This window comes from Triplophysa rosa, linkage group LG24, assembly GCF_024868665.1.
Source record: "Triplophysa rosa linkage group LG24, Trosa_1v2, whole genome shotgun sequence".
In the NCBI taxonomy this organism is placed as follows: Eukaryota; Metazoa; Chordata; class Actinopteri; order Cypriniformes; family Nemacheilidae; genus Triplophysa; species Triplophysa rosa.
Window position 1 is genome coordinate 4,255,857 of NC_079913.1, and position 22,415 is coordinate 4,278,271.

At 41.5% G+C, this 22,415-nt stretch overlaps 2 protein-coding genes across 2 annotated transcripts in view; one reads left to right on the forward strand and one right to left on the reverse strand.

Annotated features, from left to right (window-relative positions):
* Window positions 1–22,415, reverse strand: part of LOC130547918 (synapsin-3-like) — a 32,216-nt gene that overhangs the window by 7,660 nt on the left and 2,141 nt on the right. Inside the window, exons 2-6 of the mRNA XM_057324296.1 lie at window positions 17,566–17,985; window positions 15,265–15,322; window positions 11,553–11,644; window positions 8,238–8,394; window positions 7,624–7,713 (exon numbers count right to left, since the gene is read on the reverse strand). Coding sequence (XP_057180279.1) covers window positions 7,624–7,713; window positions 8,238–8,394; window positions 11,553–11,644; window positions 15,265–15,322; window positions 17,566–17,966 — 798 coding nt within the window. The 5' untranslated portion in view covers window positions 17,967–17,985. The remainder of the gene's footprint in view (window positions 1–7,623; window positions 7,714–8,237; window positions 8,395–11,552; window positions 11,645–15,264; window positions 15,323–17,565; window positions 17,986–22,415) is intronic.
* On the forward strand, window positions 596–7,514 carry LOC130547919 (metalloproteinase inhibitor 3). The gene is made up of 5 exons (XM_057324297.1): window positions 596–816; window positions 4,352–4,434; window positions 4,658–4,769; window positions 5,168–5,289; window positions 6,094–7,514. The coding sequence occupies exons 1-5, from the start codon at window positions 705–707 to the stop codon at window positions 6,289–6,291; spliced, it is 627 nt and encodes a 208-aa protein (XP_057180280.1). The 5' UTR covers window positions 596–704; the 3' UTR covers window positions 6,292–7,514.

Consider the following 22,415-nt stretch of genomic DNA (forward strand, 5'->3'; position numbering starts at 1 on the left):
ACTATGAGCGTCTACTATTAAACAAACGGTCACGTAATACAAATTTAATACAAACCACAAGAAAAACATTAGTGAAGTATGACTGAATCTGAGGACTGATGCTTTAATGATAAGACAAATATAAAACTTACAGCGTATAAAACCTCTTTACAAAGCTAGAAACAAGATGAATCTCATGAAGCTGACTAAGAGAGCGGTTACATCAAAGAAACACAAATATTTTCTGCTCATGACATCACCATGTTCAGCATGTGTGTTAATGATTTTATTATTATAGAATAGTGAGAATGTGTTCAAAAGTTTGACTAGTGGTCACCATATATGAGAAATGAGCTCATGTCCTGCATTTTTACTTATAAATCTATCTACCCCAGCCCATAATAACAACATCTCACTGATGTATGTGTGCGTTTCCATGACAGCCGCGGTTTTCCAGCTCAATCTGCAGCCTCACGCTGGAAATGAGCGTCTGTACCTCAAAACCTCAACAGAGAGAGAGAGAGAAAACATCACTGTAAACTCACTTCCATCACGTCATGCGTCTGTAATGCTCAGCGGCGAGCTCTGGGATTGGACCTAGGCGGCGTGACGTCACCACGGGCACACTATATGTATTTGGCGTCAGTCTCGCGCTGACAGCATTGTGCACGCGGGAGGTAAAGAACGGATCGCGGGAGCTTGTAGAGATCGCATCACATTTCAGGATGAAGTCTTGTGTCGTTTTATTCCTCTTCTGTCTGCAGATGTACCAGAGCACAGACGCGTGCTCGTGCGCGATGTCGCATCCGCAGGACGCGTACTGCCACTCGGAAATCGGTGAGTGACGCGCGCATTAACGTTATGATCACAGTATTCATTTGAATGTGTCTTATATAACATATCGTGGTGTTATTAACGCGGTGAGTTTCACGCGCGTGAATCTGTGTGCAGTGTCGCGTGCTTCATTGACTCTGTGTCGTGCTTCACATGATAAGTTCATGAATCAAAGTGCGTCACCGCGCGCGCTTCAACTACAACACGAGAAGCGCAAAGTTTCGCGCAGTTACCGGAGCGACTGACGTTTAAAGGTTTCCATGGCAACAGAGTCCCGCCAGCTCAGAGCAGAGCAGAGGTTTATTACAGCTGGATACTGACGGACACGAGTTTCAATCCTGACGTGTTGTTCTGGTGTTTTAGGGAGAAAAGTGGAGTTAAATTTAGACAGACGTCCCAGATTCTCGGACACGCGCTCTCTTATAATAATCTCTAAATATCTAGATCATAAACGAGTGTTAAAAACACGCAGTCTGTTTGGTAATGGAGTACAAACTTTTAGAGGATGCGAATTTAGGACTCCATGAAAAAAACTTTATATGAGATAATTTACTAAGTACTGTAATATGTAGTGTCGTGATAAGATTAAAATTATATTCAAATACATGAAGAGTGTTCCAAAATGAGTTGGAACTCAAGATCAAAAATCATGTTTTTTATTGTGCATTCCAATTAATATCAATCAAACTGCAGTTGGTTTGTTTTGATTTAAGCCATAAAAACTCAAAAAATACAGATAACTAACACACACAAAAAACATGATTTTTGAAAAAGTTTAAAAACAATTTCTCAATTTGGAAACAAACTCTTCATATATGAGCATGTTTTTATGATCGATTTTCAGAAAAAGAGAACTAAATTGTTTAAATTACATAAATATTTTAATCTTTTCTAACCATACAGTAATAACTTAATACGCTCTGTTATTCTTCACCCTCATAAATAAAATCAAAGTGTCCACAAGTACATCACAGATAAAGCAGGTTAAGAAATCTCAAACAGAGGCATCCTGACTCACGCTACGGCGAATGAATTAAACGCTTTTCTCCTCAACGCACAGAGTGACAAGCAGCCGTCTTTCATCTGATGGGGAATCACAGCTGTTTGGTTCAAGCTCATTAGCAAAGGCGGCGTACGCCAACACGGAGCGTTCCAGGCCTCGCTGGCACAGATGAAAGTGTGTGGGCTCAAGTGAAATCCAGTCTGGTTTAAACCTCACTCTTGACTGGAATACTGATCGGAGCGTTTGTGGATAAACCAGATATTGAGATGTCCCATAAAATCTGACTTTGGCTGTGTGGTATTCATGCTCTATGAAAGAAGACTGTGACTTTGTGCCGGACTTTTGTTCGCGTGTCTGAATCCGTGGCCGGGTGCCAGATCTCTTTCACAGCTTTAGAATGTGCCTTCACTTTCTCTTGCCATGTTGAACATATTTTGAGGGGCTGATGGGAGTTTCACAGCGCTTGTTGATGGATAGACTGCACAAAACACTTCTTCAGCATATGATTCAGTCCGATTCGCTCTTAAAAATAAAGGTACCAGAAGTGTTCTTTCGGTTGCATAAAAGCTTCTATAGGAAAAAATAAGCAATGAAACACTCAAGAAAAACTATTTAGTCAAAGGTTTGATATTGCATCACTGCAAAGAATGCTTTTTAGTATCTTTATTTTTAACTCAATTATTCACAAACTCTTTGATGCGTGATGGTCAGAACTTTAAATGTCATCATTGTTTCATCCATCGTTACCTTTTATCCTTAAAGGGATAGTTCATCCAAATATGAAAATTCTGTCATGTCTGAAAATCCCTTCTATCCTGCTGTACAGAATTTCACCTGTAAACTCACAGGAGATGAATGATGTGATGGTGGAATGACAGATTTGAATCAACATTCATACGTGACTGCCTCACAGCATTATAACACCGTTGGGCTCAATCCTACACACACGTGTGTATCTGCAGTATAACGTTGGCATGACCATTGAAGGCAATTGAAACGGCTCATTCACTCTGGACTGCTGAACTCAAGCTCTTTGAGTCTGTAGATTAGTGTTTGCGACTGAAGTCTAATAACCTGCCAAAGAAAGGCTGTTTCTTATCTGACGTGTTCGTGGAGTGAGGGGTGAACCATCAACTCTTATCCAGAGAATCACTTGTGACTAAACTCATCTCAACTTGAGCATTCTCACATGAAACATCTAGAAATAAGGTGTTCATGTCTACAGCAGAAGCACTCTCACATGTGATGCTTGACTCAGAAAAATCATTAATCTTTTGTTGTAGATCACTGAATTTATTTGACAAGTGAAGCTGTAAGTCAGGAGGAGTTGTGAAGAGGAGGATTCATCATCATTTACCTCTCACAGAAACCATCCACCTACTTTCATGAAACGCTGAGCGCTTGATGAATATTCACGAGTGACAGCAGGCGTACGGCTCTGAGCTCTCATGTGTGACTCACAGGGGTTATGGGGGTGGGTTTAGGATCTTAAATATAGCCATGAAAGATCGTCGCCCGTGGGCCAGGCTGAGGGTGGTCAGGTGGAAGTCATACCACACGCCTGCTTTTTGGAATTAGGTTACATAAACGTTAACGGCCGCCCCGGAGTCGACTCGAGCGAGCAGAAGAGAGAGTTCGAGCAAGAGAGATCAGAGAAACCAATTGAGGAAGTGGCAGGTGAGGTCATGAGGTCACAAGTGAAAAACACTGGTGCCACAGACCATGCGCAAGGTCAACAGCCAATCAGAGCGCAGCTCTACAGTGAGCTATTCTTACACTTGAGTTCAATGTTATGAACTTCGACCCCTGGCTGAGGTGATGAAAGCCGCAGTCTCATGACAGATGACCTCAAGGTTAAATCTGTTAGAAAAACAGGATTCATTCAGTTACTTCATGTGCTCACTGTGTTTATAAACATTTAAAGAAACACTTCAAACAAAACATGACAAATCTGGCATTTCTGAGCTCTTTAACACCACAGCAGTGTGATTGACATCTGGCGATGAGGACAATGATGATGTTGAAACGCAGTTCTAGAACTTTCCATCTAAGCTGCAGGAATGAAGCGTTCCTCGTTTTTTCTGGTCTGAGGAATTTAAGCCTGAAAGAATTCCGGGAAGGAAATTCCAGCAGTGAAAGATAAACATTCATCAGTCACCTGACCTCTGTGAAAGCAGGTGAAACGCACAACATCGCTCACTCGTCTCGTCTGGACATGTTACAGATGTAAATGAGGCTGTGGATGTCAAGACTGTTCCGAGATCAGTCGACTCATCAGAGGAATGTGAAGGACACACGGATCAGGTTACTGCTGGGGATTATAAAGAGGCCTTTCATATTGACATGGCCTCATTCTCTGCTCTCTGAGGGACTCCGAATGAGACCCACTTTACACTTTTCCTAAAAAATTAATTGAGAGTCACAGAGACCATGAAAAACTAGCTGCTGCAGGTGACTGCAGTGCATTCTGGGATTGCCTCACGGTAAACACTGATATTAACCAGCATGTGTGTGTGTTTGTGTGTCTGTCTCCAGTTATCAGAGCAAAAGTTGTGGGGAAGAAGCTTCTGAATGACGGCCCCTTTGGTACCCTACGCTACACCGTCAAACAGATGAAGGTAACACGACTCGTTTCTGCTAAACGACTTATTAAACTACAATCTCAGACATTCAGAGTTCGAAAACGCTTGTGTTTGTGTTCCTGTAACATACAGAATATGTTTGCGTGCCAGTCCAAATATCTCATACTGGACAAAATCAACATCTTTACTGTGTCCAGCTGTTCTTTCATCTTAAAGATCAGATGTGTCGAGTCATTCTCATCTCTCTTCTCTTCTGTAGATGTATAAGGGCTTTGATAAAATCCAGCACGTGCAGTACATCTACACGCATGACTCTGAGAGTATGTGCGGAGTCAAATTTGACATCAACAAATATCAGTACCTGATCACAGGTGAGAGCGTGATGCAAAAATATAAACTACCGGTCAACATATTATTAGGTGACTAAAGTGTTTCTCATGATATAATGAAGAGGTCAGAACAAGTTTCTATTTATTTTGCATTTTCATCCATTGGAATATTGTAAAGCAGCTTGTTTTCTTCTGCCGGCGGGGGGGGGCGGTCTGTGAGCACATGACATGCACCTGTCTGTACTGTAGGTGATAAGCCACAAACAGTCAGACACTATAAATAAGCATCAAAAGAGCCTCTGTGATCCACCGGCAGCGCTTCAGCCAAATCCTATACATTATATTTATAAAGGGCACAAATATACTGCCTATAGAAACATGACCAGATATTTAAATGCAGTTATTAATATCTGATGTGATTTATTCTTCATCTCCTTCAGGTCGCGTTCATGACGGTAAGGTCTACACCGGACTGTGTAACTTCAACGAGAGGTGGGAACGTTTGTCTCTGGCTCAGAAGAAAGGCATCAATCATCGCTATCAGCTGGGCTGTAACTGCAGGGTGAGTGACGGGGCAACGTCCAATCACAGCGCAGCACATAAACACACACGTGTGTACAGTATGTACTGAACAATTCATCAGATTCCTTCAGTCGTCATTTAAAGAGCTGTACTGAACTCTCATGAATCAAGATGTTTGGCACTGGTTTAACTTCAAACTGTTGCTTCACAAATAAAGCTGAGACACGTGTCGGTTTGGACTCACATGAAGAACTTTTCTGAACTATTAAGAGATGAACAGATGTTCTCCACTGCAATGTAGAGTGAAGCATCATGGGACATGTTAGATTTCAACAACCGTCTCACACTCTTTACAGATATAATCATACGGTATATCTCCTTAGGATCAGGATTATGTTATATACAATTTTTCTGTCTGATATTATCTGCCAAACAGATTTGAAGTGTTGCTGTTATGTATTATATTAAAGTTTAATTTTATTCATGTCATGCCGATGGTCAAACTGACATCACACGCCAAAAGACACTGAATTTGGAGAAAAGCATGGATATTCATGCTCATAAATCTCAATAAAGACTGAGATAGGAGTCATTCACCGTATGAACAAATGAATGAGAACGCACCTGCAGATTTCATTTATACTCACACATCATTTGACTTTTCTAAGAGACATAAAACATCTTTCAAAGACGAAGCGAGCTCATTAGCATCAGGTATAGAAAAGGCATCATACATGTCATGACTGTAGTTTGAATCCTTCTGCTTTCATCTGAGATGTGACATTAGTTCAGTCTGTAGAGCATGTCATTTCACTCACCTGTCGCTCATCTCTTCTCTTTATAGATTAAACCATGTCACTATCTGCCCTGCTTTGTGACCTCTAAGAATGAATGCCTGTGGACGGACATGCTGTCCCACTTCGGTTACCCCGGTTACCAGTCCCGTCACTACGCCTGCATCCAGCAGAAAGAGGGATACTGCAGCTGGTACCGGGGTACGATCACCCGAGATAAAGTGACCATCAACACCACCGACCCGTGAGCTTATGACCATCAGTCCCATTCTCCCCCTCCCCCTCAACCACATTCGCACGTCAAAACACCGTCAACACGAGTCCTGTCCACACATGGTAGCGCTCCTGGTGCTAACAGTGATTACAGACACAGAAACCATCACAAGAACACAGACTGAAAGGCATCCAGTGCATCAATGACATCGATTAATGGAAAATTCACATCATTAATCTGCATAATGCTTCCAGTAAACACCCGTTCTGTGCGAGACCTGCGAATCCATTCAGAAAGATTAAATATATTATAATTTATGAAGGCAATAATCCATGAAACTTTTTAGTAATGTATTACATTTTAAAATACAAAAATAACTGCTATTGTGTATGTACTCAGATATATATATAAATGTGTAAGATTTATACTGTATTTATGAATCGTCGCGGTTTTCCTCTGGATTGTGCGGTAATGTTCATTTCTGCAGATATATATGTAGAATGTACATGTTTAATTAACCACGGCAGTTATTGTAGATACTGTATGATGTAGAACTGTAAAATGAGCTTTACAGCACAAGTTCAGAGTCATGGATGCTTTTATTTTCTGTTTTCTTTTTCTTGCCGTTTATGATATAAGCTATTATGTTGTGACTGAATCATCGGTTAGTATTTTTTATTACATTAAAGAAGAAATTGCAGCTATACATCTTTCAGCTAAATGTGTTTGTATTACAGTTTTATCCCATATGAATTTAAGATATTTCTACTGCCAGTCCATTTTTCTGAAGAGAAAAACATGATGTGCCAACCTTAAGTTATTTTCTTAAACTCTGAGGGTACATGACATGATTCTGTTAGATGATATTGCCCCAAATGAACAGAGTAAATGTGTGTAGATCTTGACATATATATCTGATATAATAATCATAGTTTTTTTTACCACTAAACTCATATTTCACATCACAGATGTTCTGCTTCATTCCTGCAGTTGGAGGCTGAGATGATGATGATGAAAAGGTTTGTGTTTGACAGCTGGTTTTTAATAACATTATCATCATCTCAACCTCTAACACAAGTTTTTATAACAAGTAAATATTCTGTCTGATTAATACCAACATCCAGCTGAAATCAATCCTGTTGTGTGTGTGCACAATTCCATAAAGTGGAGACCATTTTACAATTAGGGCCTTTAAAGAATGTTTTGATTTTTAATTTCTCTGTTTTATATTTTTATAATAAACATGATGAAAACACAGTTTTGAGTTTGTATTTTTCATTTATTAGACGAGGGGAGCGCGATGTGAAGCATATTGTTGACAATATGGTGAAGTCATGAATAATATGTATGAAAGCGAGACACTCACCATCTGTGTGTGGTTGGGGAAGAAGGTCTGTTCATTCAGAGGAAACTTCTCCGGACCCAGAGTCTGATAGATCTTGATCATGTGTGAGAACTGCGACATACAGAAGACACGACACGTCACAGAGCTTATCACACATATCTACTCTGATCACGTGCCTCATGTTTTGTCTGTCTGACGCTCTGTTTGGTCTAAGCTTGTGTAACATCATCCGCTCAATGGAGTTCAATGAAGAAGCACAGACCTGAAACACGATGTTCTCTATAAACAAAGAACCACCGCTCTGTCTACTGAGAAACTTGATGTCTGGTTAATTTCTGCAGCACAGATGTACAGTACGCTAGCCTTCAACCCCAAGACATCCCACAATCCTGTGTGTGGGGTTATGAGAAAGAATAAAATTGCTATTTGAAGTGCATTTATTTATAAGATTTTAGAAATGACCAAAGAAATATCCTCTGACTACAAAGCACCTAACCCTCTGCTCTAGATCACAGTCTGTTTGCTTTTCCTCCCTCGTGAAGGCTTGTAATGATTCTGACTGATAAATATATTATTGTGATATCGGTTGTGTCTGATGTGCCGCCCGTGTGAACAGGTTAATACAGACGACGCACCACCCAGGGTTTGCTGCAGAAGTTGTAGATGGAGAAGAGAGAGTTAACACTGGGAACGGCTCCATAGTGCAGACCGATCACCAGATTCCTGTAGTCCTCTCCTGGAGTCATGCTGTAGGCGTGCTGTCGAATGAGGACAAAATCTGGCTTGACCGATCTGGAACCCGAAAGGAAATCAAAATGAAAATCAATGACACTGGAAGACATCACATGACATTGAGAGAATCACCTCAGAAAATCACATGTAATCATTTATTCAGATAAAACAGCAGTGTTCTGCAGTATTTCACGCCATTATTCTATAAACTCGCACAGATGATCAGAAACTGACACACAGCAGTCAAGACATATCAGCAGGACAGAATTTAAGAGCTTGAAAACAGTACTGTAGTGTTTGAATGTGTCTGTTCAGATCACACACAACAGCTGCAGGATCATATCTGTCAATGCGCGAGCACATGCCGAGAGCTCACGGAGAAACACGTCGTGATTATCTAATATACACACATTCATTTCACACTGTTCTGAGACCAGTGCAAGAGAGATTTACATCTGACTTTGATTAAAATAAACGTCCAACAGACTGCAGCAGGAATGCAGAAATCACATTCATCCAAACATCAGTCTCGATCTTCAAACGCAAGCCTGACGCTAGGATGAACTCTTAAAATCTTCATCACAAACTCCTAGAATGAGACCTTCAGCTTTCAGTCATTCTAACACATTCAATTCAATTCAATTCAATTCAGTTCAATGATCTCAAAATGACCCGGTTTACAGCAATAATTCAAAAGTGTGTTTTCGGTGTGATAATGTAGTTTAATGTTCAGAATGGACCATTTAAGTCACATCATGATTTGATTTTATGTCTCTTGTCTGATATGACCCATGTGATTTCATGCTGCAGATTTGATATTAAAAATGTCTTCTGGAAACACATCAGAGCAAACTGTGACTCTCTGAACGCTGTTGTTATAGGGCCATGATAAAAGGTTTGGCATCATTATTCTCCCCCCTCAAATGAAATATCTGCACATGAACATCATGAGCAGTAGAGTGACATGACATGTATGTATGTATGTATGTGAGAGTACTGCTACAGATGAGGCACACACTGAACACACATGAAAGAGAAATGAGCAGGGAGGTTCATTTGAGAAGACACAGATGACAGGGACACAGACCCCCCCAACACACACACACACATCTTACACACAACATACATGCATGTACACACACCGCACACAACACACACACATCTTACACACAACATACATGCATGTACACACACTGCGCACAATACACATGTGAATTTCAGGTTTGTTGAATAACAGTGAGGGTTGTAGCAGCAGTACTGTTCAGAATCACTACAGTATTAATAGTGTCATGTATTATTAGTCGTGAGATATCACAGTAAGTCAAGCAGGTATAAATACACACACACACACGCGCACGCACACGCGCACACGCACACGCACATACGTGTAACAGAGAGGTTCAGACTCAAGGTGTGTGTTATACTGTCTGAATGTTTATTAATACACAGTCTTAAATCACACAACTCTTAATTCACACCAAACTCTCCAGATGACATCTGAGGTTTAAACTGAAGACATCACTGTCCACGCTTCACTGTTAGTGTTCAAAACATTCAAGAGACACATACATTACTCTATCACACCTGCAGCTCTATTTAGGGGGCTTAACCAGACGTCGATATCTGTCTATTTTGAAGAACTTTTGTCAGTCAATGATTGTGATCACCTATTTTAGAATCTCAAGAAGAGATGAATATACACAGACGGTCTGTGTGTTAGGTGACGGGTTCTGGGTTTGGTTTTCTAACCAGACTTTATGTCAATAGTGAAAGTCTGGTGAGAAACAAAGCTGAATCCTGTCTGGCTGAAACAGTGGAAAACAGAAAAGTAAGGTGGGAAAATGAGGTCTGGAATCTGCATGTCTCATCAGCAGCCGGGCGGAGGCAGGAATGTGAGAGAGCCTCAATACACCCGCCTGACGTCTGCTTCATTCATTCATTCATTCATTCATTCATTCATTCATTCATTCATTCAGACATCACATTCATCTGTATCTGCGCTTGGCATTCACAAACATCATATACCGTGGCTTCATTTACTCTTGAGTTGACCTGATCATTGTACAGAACATCAAACACTGAGCGTATGATCACTCGGCAGCTGCTGTCTCTTTGCTGTGGTTTACCATGTTTTACTGTGGTAATTGTGAGATCTGGACACTCTGGAGAAATGCAGGGCAGAAATAGAAGGCTGGGGATGTGGGTTCACCATCACATGACTCGAACACACCAATCATGTGTCTGATTTAAGCCCGTGGCATGCTTGCTTTTTTACATGTGCACGAGCGTACGCGTACAGCCAAACACTCAGCCTTGGAAAGTACACTTCCTACGACTCATACACGTACACACGGGTTTTGACGCATGCGCGTTGCGACATATTTCAATAGCTCTCCTGGCCTACAGGGGTCCGTAAGGAGCATTTATGCTGGTTCGAGGGTGGCAAATGAAACAGCAGAACAACACCAAGAAGAACAACAACAATGGAGGAGAAGGACATGCTGCTCTGTTTGTTGCTACTGGAAGAAGAGGAAATGAAAAAGAAAAGATGGTCTGTGCGACTGCTGAACCAGCAAAGAATGAGGGATGACGAATTCAGTCGACTGGTGAGAGAAATGCGGCTTATTGACGAGGAGAAACATTATCAATACTTTCGCATATCAGCCCTCAGATTCGACTACTACCTTGAATCGACGTCACCAGCACACAGTTGCCACCTGGTGGTTAAACTACAAGAAGTGGAATGTGCGACCTGCGAGTATTATGTATGTAAGGTAACAAAAATTTGGCAGTGCGAGTAAGTACGCGTGTACTGTTCCGATGACGAAATTTGCATCACGCGCACTGTACGCTGTCCCTTGCGTATGCGTAAAAAGGGAACCACACTTCAGCCTTTACAGTGACTGTGTCTACAGTAAGAGTAGAGCATTCTTTGGGGTATTCTTTAAAACTGTGCAGAAATGAGCTCAAATAAAACATTCGGGGAAAACCAGAGCAGATAACTGTTGTTCAATCACACTGGGATGGAGCAGTCACATAACATGGATGTTTATTAAATTGACCAATCAGGAACTTTCCCACAGCTCAGAATGTAACCCATTATACTGTGCTGCAGTGTTGATTTGTGACATCACTTCCTGTTAGATAAATTTAAACCCATTTCTCTCACATTTGTAAAATGTGTGAGACGTTTGTTATGAGGTTGTGAAGCATCTTACCTGACCACTTTACTGCCTCCTCTGTTCACCTGAATGTCTACAGTACAGCCGGAGTTAACATACGACACCAGATTGATCTCAGAGAACTCTGCCTGTAACACACACACACAGATGATCGTGTAAATGTAACACAGAGCTAAATATATGATTTTTACTGTAATAAGTCTTCCTGTACTGATGTAAACATCATCACAGACGCTTTAGATAGAGATTTCAGGATTGAAGTGTTATTGCGTGTTTTTATGCAGAAGAGAAGTTTAGAGATCATTCCAGAAGCTTCAGATGAGAGCACAGCACAAATCGAGTCGTCTGTGACAGCAGGGCTGTGAGAGGACCATGTGACGCCTGTAACCCGGCAACCCTAATGCTCTCATTAAACTCATGAAACACACACCGAGACAGAGCCAGATGTCTGTGAGAGACAGAGGAGACGACACTGAGCCAGAGGAATGAGAGCGAGACACAAGTGTTGAACAGGAGACAAACCCTCATAACCAGAGACTCATGAAGTTGAAGAGAACTAAAAATTCTAAACTAAATCAAAACAAGATCAATCACATGAGCTGGTGGCTGGCTTCCATCAAACAATCTGACCAGACCCGAATGACAACAACAGACATTTTAGCATGATGAGTATAGTCCAGGTGTCACAATCAAACACTGACAAACAGCTGTTCTATCTGAACTCATCAGACGCTAGCAGAGGTGATTGTGTCATCTCATTTACACAACAGCAGGTCTCTCTCACAAGGACACAGATCTGGCCTGTTTCCGGCTCTCATCCTCTCCACAGAAGCCCAACATCTGTGCGTTTGGCTTCGCTCCTTCTGTCTAGAGTGCATTTTAAAGGACACACAATCCACAGAACACACAAACATATACACTATACACTCAAGCAACACTCACACACGGCGACACATTGGGCACACATATTAAACCAGTGGCCGTTTCTTTGGTGAAGTCTTCTGGAATCCCCATCAGCAGCGGAAATGCTCATCGCTCAATCCTATTGGCCGCCTGGCACAGAGGCAGGTCCATCCGTCAACTGGATTGGACGAGGGAACGCAGCGCTTCGGCATGGGGCGAGGGCACAGGAACCATGCCAGTGTCAAGCTGTCATGGTTACTGTCAGGGTAACACATTCAGACTGATTTTGGACCCGTTCCTGCCCTGGGAAAGAAAAACAGGAAAGGGTCCAAAGGACAAACGGGCAATCTTTGTTTACTTCCCTCTTCAACCTTCAGCTCTGTCTGTACCAATCAGACCCAAGGGCAAATGTAAAGCTGTTCTTCCAACTAACATCAAACTCGCCAGCGTTTCAGATCTTCAAACCCTCTCTGTCCAAAATCTTCTGACCTTTAACCCCAGACTAGAACAGAGGCAGCACAGGGAGACAGAAGTCCTAGACACACACAGGAAACAGCGCACCATCTTACACCTGCATTCTGAAATCACCTCTGCATGTACCAAATACATAACTACAAGTGTCAAAACACACACACACACACACACACACACACACACACACACACACACGCACACACGCACACACACACGCACACACGCACGCACACACGCACGCACACACACAGAGTTAACGGTCACTGCTCAAAGCCCATCTGGAGTCCTGGCAGGTATTTTTGGAACTGAATCTAATGGGTGTCATTAAAGAACACAAGGTGCCTTTCGTCCAATCACAGATGAGGGTTAAACACATGCACAGTACATACTGCCTGACCTCTGTGACGATGACATCATCAGGACAAAAAGATATCCTCCATCGCCATACCAACCAAAATTAGACAGACAGAGCCCAGCTGTTGCCCTTTACTGTGAATATTCCTTCTGTACATTACCTCTTGCTGTATATTCAATTGATTCCTCTAGCCCTTTTCACAATTCTGTAAAATGGGATGATAACAAAATATTTATATAATAATGAATTAAGAGCTATATAATAAAGCAATAAGCCCCAAAAAGCAGTAGGTTACAGTGTATTTTATAACAGCTAAGAGGCATTGTTAGGTACGATGTGAAGCAGAGTCATTAAAAGCCCCTTAGATGTTATAAAATGCTCTGTAGTCTACTGCTTCGCTGGTCTTAGTGCTTTAATATTATAGACCAAATGGTATTATTATATATACAAAGAAAGACAGATAGAGATAAACTACGCTGTGGCCTTTATTTCCGGTGTTTTCTTCCTACAGGATAAAAATTGTCCTTCATTCACAGAAATGTCCGTTTCATTTGGCCAACATGAGGCTGTTTTTGTGAGCTGAAACGGTCCTGTGGGAAACTTTACCGCGGTACGCGTCACTCAGCAGATGAGCTTGATTATACTGTACTGTGGTATTTTAGGCTTGAATCTACACAAGCAAAATACAGCTGGTCAGTATACAGGGATGTGAGTAACTCTTAGAACAGAGACTGAGGTTAAATCACCTACTGTACAGTAATACACATACTAGAGCTTTACACCATTATAAACACAACCATCACTATACTGACTCCTCAAGCGCTTCATATCATCTTTCTCAGTTCAACATTCATAAACGGTTTTTGATTCAAAGCCCATCAAACCACTTCTGGATTAATACATTGAAATTGATCTGCATCCAGAACGTGCGGAACGCCAAATGAATGCCAGAATGCCAAACATCGCTCCAGATTCCTCTGAGAGATCCTCGCGGCACAGAAGAGCTCAGGTGAGGTCTGTGGAGCAGATGTTCCTCCTCACATCATGCCCAGAAAACATCACGGACCGCCCAGGATTGTAAATTGTGCTGCTCCATCAATTATGTGAATTTACAACAGTTCTCTTCCTGACGCACAGACCGGAGCTGAAGAGAACGATATTCGCCGCTGGATAAAAACAGCCATACCTGTTCAGTCTCTCACTTCACTGGAGTCAGTAAACAAAACCAACAGCCATGAGCTTGAACAGCATGAAAGAGAACAAAGCATCTGTTGTCTGTGAAGGGTTATTAAGAGCGGGAGATCAACCTCAGGCCTGGAGAACAAACATTATCTGGAGATAGACTCTTAAGATCCAGCTGCAGGTCATGTCAGGTGAAACTGTCGCTCATCGACAAGTGACACTGCACAAATACAAACTCAAGATACAGAATTTTGCTTTGATATTTGAATATTTCATGCAATGGCATTCAGATTCAAACGGGAGTTTTGGAATGACTCATTTAGTTTAAAAGCTGTTGTGGTTTTAACGATGAAACAGTTGTGTTGTGAGAGCATCTCGATGGTTGTTTGTGTGTTTAATGTTACTGCCCATATAAAGCATCTCATAAAAGCCCAACATGTTATATAGAGGCTGTCTGGCCTCCGTATCTCACACACGCTTCCCGTTCATTTGTCTGAATAACAGGACTCAGGAAACGCCTTTAAAAACACGTGTGCAATGGTTTACAGATGTACAGTAACACAGAGATGGTATCTGTGCGCTGGCACACTTCATGTCTAGACACAGAGTAGGTTAAACTTCATCACGGTACGCCAACAGCGTTACACAATGCTAAACGGTCTAACATGACAACAAATCAAATGTTTTCTCTTTTTCTGGCGGTCTTACACGCACACGTGTAAGCGATTTCATGTCTGACTGCTAAATTAATTTAGGTTTAGCAACATTTAATGAGAAATAAGAGGAAAAAGCACTGAGTCATGATGCTGAAGTGAGATTAATACACACACATACCTGTTCAACACGAATCTCATATTCTCCATTCAGCCTCCGTCCTCTGAAATACTTCACCCTGCAGGAGAAACACAAAGATTCACATTCAGAACTCTCAGAGACAATGAATCACAAATGATTACTGTACATGAGCTTGTGTTTATTGTGAATCATACTGTAACTACGCTGATGAGATCCGTCAATCAAAACATTTATGATAGTTACAGGTAAAACACATTTCATCACGATTGTACAAACACTATAAACTCATGTGTCATGATTGAGCTCATCAATGACTGCTGCAAGCAACCACAATTTCCAACATATGTGTGAACGGATCACATATAAACCTTGAATACAGTGCAAATAAAAGCACCTGCCTAAAAGAGAAACAAACAAACAGACAGACAGACAGAGAGAGACAGAAAGCGAGCGAGAGGAGCAGCAGAAGAGAGCAATGACATGCTGTAAGCTGACTGATTGTGTCCTCACACACAGAAGCAGGGAAGCGCTGGGAACTGGACCACGTCTGTCAGGGGCAGAATGCGTCTCCCAGCGACTCCCTGACTCCGTTCAGGAATGCCCACAGAGGAAGAGAGAGACAGACAAGCAGAGCTGACAGAGAGACAGGAATCTGCTCACAGATTTTAACCCTCATGTTGTGTCATCAGCTACAAAACACATACAGGTACCTGAAATCTACAGATTCAACTGACTGTCTTAACCTTATGAGAAATGATTTATTATAAACATATCATGTGTTTCTAAACAAGATCCGACAAAAGCTAGAGAAATAACGAAAATCATTGACAGCAAACACTTACTGAATCTGAACAGCGCTATTGTTCATGAAATGTCAAATGATTTCAGCAAAATCTCTGGACTACAACAACAAGCCTGTGTGTGTGTGTGTGTGGTTTTGTATTTGTGGATGTCACAGCTGATAAAGTGTAATGGACAGAAGACCGCAGCATTCATCATGATGGGTGAAATAATGTCATGAGCACTGCCATAGGACGTCCCGTACACACACACGCACGCACGCACGCACACACACGCACGCACGCACGCGCGCACGCGCACGCACACGCACACGCACACGCACACGCACACGCACACACACACGCACACGCACACACACACACACACACACACACACGCACACACGAGTCAATGGAGATCATTGACTATTCCCCTTCATTTCACACACTTCAGGCTTTTGTGTTTGACATGAACTGAGATGTGGGAGTAATCCATCATGACATCAGCTCGAGCTGGAAATATTCATTACTGATCATAAGAGATTCCTCATAGCATACAATACTTCATAATCAATATACATATCATAGAAATGATCTAACATTTGTTTTATATGAATCTCAATGACAGGTGTATCTGGGTAAAGGACATGTTGCTTCAGGATACGTTTACAGAAAACAATTAAACACTATCCCTAACACCAATTAACTTGTAAAATGTAAAATATACATTTTGTGAATTTTTAGAACACAGGCATGAGTTACAAAGCACAAAACTCAATTTTTGAACCCTGGCAGCTCATGACAGATATCTAGCGCCACCTGCTGATGATAGTCCGATTCTGACAGAAAGCTAACGGATTATTGCACCATCATGTGGTAAAAGATGCCTGTGTTGTGCAAGTACAAAACACATTTAAAGACTTTGTCTTGCTTTACAGTAAAAATATGTAGAAAAACTTACTTGAAGCACAACGTTTATCAGAATATGAGTGCATATAATAACATTCATCATAGCTTTTCCTGATTGAAGCCTGAACCTTAAGGTTAAGACATGAAACAAGTTTTTGCTAATAGAGCTGAAGTGTTTACTAAAAACAAGTGTTTCAGGTTGTCAAACTTCTTGTTTAAGAGATGTTTAGATCATTTTACTGTAAACCAAGAGGAAAACACTCAAATATAAACCTGTCCTGTTATCATCACAGACATCTTCAGATATCAGTATCAGTCTGAACAAACATTTGTGTTCACGGAGTATAAATCAGCACATCAGTACATAAAAGTAGCAGTAAACATAAACCACTTAACCAAAATATTGAGTAAATACATTTACTCAATACATTAAGTAAATACATGCTGAGCGGTGTGAATGACCTGTGGGAATCTGTAGAGATTTCTGCAGAATAAGCAGACAGATTCTCACCGTGTGAACACAGACTCGTCAAACCTCAAAGAGCTGATGCCAGGTTTGAGATCTTTTCACATCTGATTTCATCCCGCAAAACATGAGAATGTGAACTCTTTACTGTCAGTGAATGTAGCTGAGTCTCAGCACTGATCTTACCAGTCTGTGAGCGGCTCATCGATGACCAGAAGAACTTTGGGTTTGCGTACGGCGGGTTTGGCTGGAGGTGCGGTCGACGTGGCGGCCGAGGCTTCGGCATGAGCAGCCGCTTTGGCTTGCACGGCACTGGCGATCTGAGCCGTCTTCACCACGCTGGAGAACGAGCTGAGGAACCCACCGGAGGCAGCAGGCGGGGCTTGGGCTTGCAGAGACGGTTGTGTGGGCGGAGCCTGAGCCTGTGGGGCCGGCTGTGCGGGTTGTCCAGGAGGCTGGCGGCGCTCTGTGGCCGGGGAAGCCGGGGAGCTGGTGGAACTAGAGGGTCTCTGGAGGTCCATCATGTAGCCATTGGGCAGGTTGGCTACAAAGCTGCTGTCTGACAGACGTCTGCGCAGGTAATTCATGATGAAGCTGGTGATTAATCTGAGACACAAAGAAAGCACAGAAGACATTTATCAGCAGGATTTACCCTACAGTTTAATTAAGGAGACATTAGATGGAGTCGGACCCTCAATGACATGGCTAGAATTTCATGTCTTACTATCCTGCCTTTGAAAGCAATTCTAAAATAAAAACTTTAAAGAGGAAACGCACCACTGCATTTATCTGCTGTCGGCGAGTAATGAGATTTTTCTCATTAAAATAAAGTGAGTTTAACTGCAGGGATAAACAACAGATATGTAGAGTGAGAGTGTTAATGACGCAGACACACAAAGAGCCAGAGGAAAAATCACAACAGACACACAACCAAACATTCACATATAAAGAGGAAAAGTCAATAGTCTGGACACGGCAGGGAGAAATATATGAAGCACAGAGAGAGACAGAGAGACAGAGAGAGAGAGAGACAGAGAGAGAGACAGAGAGAGCGACAGAGACAGAGAGAAAGAGAGAGAGAGATTTTACAGAATAATATCATTATTTATCCAATCACAATCCAGTGCTCCAGATAATCTTACACTAGTGAAATGAATCTGAACGGTTCTGACTCAACAGATTCAAAATCTGTGCCCAAACATGTCCGGAAACATCACACTGGGTCTTAAGATGTTTTCTATAATTCACATCTCTATTAATGCCCAGTGCCTCCAGTATCGTGGTTTGACACCCCTGCTCATTTTAGAGATTCACCACTTCAGTTACCTCATGCTGCTAACATCGCTGTCAAACTCAAGACTGCAAGACAGAAAATGAATTCATCATCACAGGAGCTTCTGTCTATTAAAGGCTTCTCCAGCGAGCGCAGGAGTCACGACAGGCTCAATGAGCACGTTCAGAACGCTACTGACAATTAGCCGAGCGCACGGCTTGCTGTCATTTTACAAGAGCTGTTATTAACATCAGACGACACATAACCACGCCCTGATCCAACAACACATGATTGCTGGACATCAGCAGAGTATCTCAGGAATAAAAAAACAGATGAGAATATAGTGTGGCACAACACAACAGAAGCATGTTTGTGTTCACACGTCCTGCTGTGTGTAAATACACTGAGCGTCAACGTCAGGTCTTACAGTAATAAAACTCTGCCTGTAAACATTTTCAGTTCTACATGTTTTGGTAAAAATGTTTTGGTACTCCCACACAGGAAAGCAACGGATCAGTCGCTTAGCAACCGCTTCATTTTTTTAACACTTGACTCTAAAACGTGGTACCACCCAAGACGTTGTGTAGCTACGGTACTTTAGAGATTCAGGTGATGAGAAACGCACAGACCACCTTATGCTGCATCAGAACGTCTACGTATTATACAATGTGTCAACATAAACAACATAATTCAGCACATGAAAATAATGAAGCAGAATAAAGTTCACAGGAACAGGCACATGTAATCTGCTATATTCATCTCATCATCTACTGTGAAATATAAGAAAATCATGTACACAATATAAATCATAGAAAAGATCCATAAATATGAAACATCATAACGTTTAACTCCGCTGCACAGTATTATTATTATTCTTTTACACGAGAATATAAAGGACTTCTTTAGTTCTAATGTCCATTTGCAGGGCATCCAAGAAGCCTCATGCACCACAGGCTCCCTCTAGACTTTATAATGGGTTTGTACAAATAGGTTTTCAATTTATGACTGAATTTTGGTCTGTGGTGAACGTTACTTAAAGAGACTACAACATTTCATTATTTGATATGAAGTGACACAGTTATAACTCGGACATAAAGATATTGCCAGATAAGGAATACTATACTTGAATATTATACTTAATTTGATTGTTTGCAAACATACATTTTAAATCACAATTCCAAAGACAGACGTGCTGAAAACTGCACCTGGTGATTCCAGACACATCAGCTTGTGAACATCAGATGTCCAGGTGTGTTTGAAGGACATCTGAACTGTAGGACCAGCTAATTTTCAGATTACAACACCAACAACTCTATAACGCCAGTCTTATAACGAGAGTCCAGTCATGTGCTGGTAGTTTCCAATAGAAGGTAACAAAAAACTCCATCACTAACTCTTCAGTTGTGGTATCTCCCTGGTTACTGTCATCACGTGGCATCTCGCTGCAGATAGCACACACATTAGCATCCGACTTTCCGCAGAGACACGCACATGAATCTGAAGTCACATCACATTACTCTGCAGAACACAGAGCAGCTTTCTAAACAAGACGATTCTTTACTGGACACAATATCTACTGATGGAGAAAGTCTTATTTTAAACACAGCTGAGCAAAAATGAATCGAGTATTCAATAAAAGATTTACAACAGGTCAAAGAACTGAAGTGAGCTGATTGTTATTGATTCAGAAAGTGAAGCCTGAGGTTCAGACAACAGCTCAATACTGCTGCAAAAAACCCACAAGAAATGATGTCACCACAGGAAGAGGCCCAATGACAATGAGCATGGTTTAAGCTGATGGCTAGTCAATATAGTTTTTGTGTAATGTAAACATGCTCTAGTTTACAAATGGAATAATAGACAGCTCATTCAGACACACTGGCATGTTTACATGCACCCATTTTCGTCAATCCGAATTAATTCAGTCTGATTGCAGATCATTTCAGTGCTGGTTACATGTCCCTTAACGTTGCAATGCGATTCAAAAATTTGTTTATATGTATATGAAATATATTCTGATTAGAACCACTGTGCAAGCGCAGTAAGCACACAGCTAGGGTTGCCAGATTCTCATAACAAATCCAGTCCAATGGCCATTTATAAACGATCCAAAAACATCTCAAATGACCTCGCATAACCCAATTATCAACATATGATGGAGAACATTATTCCACTTTTAACTCACAAGAAAAAACAACCGCGACAACCGTTTAAAGGAGAGGTTGTTAGAGCGGTTTTACTAGATGTGAAATAAGTCTCTGGTGTCCCCAGAGTGTGTATGTGAAGTTTTAGCTCAAAATACCCAGCGGATCATTTATTATAGCATGTTGAAGTTGCCCGTTTTTGAGTGCGTGTAAAAACGCAACGATTTTGCTTGTATCTCTTTAAATGTTAATGAGCTTTTCGTCCCAGCCCCCTCTCCAGAGGAGGGCGGAGTTTCAGGAACTCGTGCTGATGCATACTGGCCAAAACAAAACATCAAAATGTCAGAAATTGTTAGTGGTGTTCAGCCCTATATGTACGAACCGGAGTCTGACACTGATGGAGAGACACAAGAAGTGACAACCTTAAGAATGTAACAGGACGTTTCCAAATGGTTAGTTGTAATTTTGCAGTTATTGTGAAATGAACGTTCTTCAAGTGATCGATAAGCATTAGCATGGTCCGTCATGATAATGTATAAATCGCTGTACAGGTGCTCGTGTGGGAATTGCAGTAAAATGACTACAGAGTCAGAGAATAAATGCTGCATGGAGGTCGTAGAAAGGGTATAGTTTAGCGTTACTACAGTTATACTACGCTTTCAACGTTGTTCTATCGTGTACCGTCACACTTACTTTACGTATTGTTTACAATAAGCCCGACAGCATGTGAGGGCAGCGTCAATAAATACAGTTAGACGCTGTACTTCTAATTTTAGCAACATTACCAATATAGCGCGATAACAAGCACATTAAGAGTGGCAATTTTGAAAGACTAATCAGCAACAATATGAGGTGTGATACGTAACGTTACTGCTTCTGCTGGATATGAAGACTGGGCACGAAGAGTTGGTATTGCTCCCGGTTTCAGTAGCAACCTCGTTGAAAGTCCAGCGTTGTACTGGCCCTCATTCGTGAAGCAGTCCGGCGTGAAATGATTGGCGGAAACGTGAAATACTTTACCGATTCTCAGCGGGACATTGTCTTCATAAATGAAATTAAACCATGCTGTACTCTGTAACTCAACTTGCGGGAGTCTATGGAGACAGTTATGCTGGTCGGTACATCCAAATACAGAACAACTGTAAAGCCCTCCATGGCGCAGACATTGTTTAGCTCCAGTGACGATCTAACGATGGCGACTGTTGTACTTCCCACATGGGACTGTGTCTAAGCAAATAGGGCAGATCGTCACCACTGCTGGGCGGGCTTTGCCGTTGAGTGACGACATTAACGGCAGAATTCAAATCTTTGCTTTTACCAGCAGGGTTTTTGAATTACGCAAATTATTAAAAAAGGAGTGAGCACATTTTTAACTGTTTAGACTGCTTGTTTACAGACACTGTGGACACGTATAGTTGTTTTAACACATTATAAAAGTGAATTTTGCAAAATACGTGCACTTTAAAATGTTCCCGAATGACCAAGTACTTGAAACATAACAGGACCTGGTAACACTGCGCACAGCATCTAACATCTCACTTCAAACTTCCTCTTGATCAGACTGCTTTCAGGCTACACCACCCCTTTCAATCCGATCGAAATTTTAATCATATTGACAT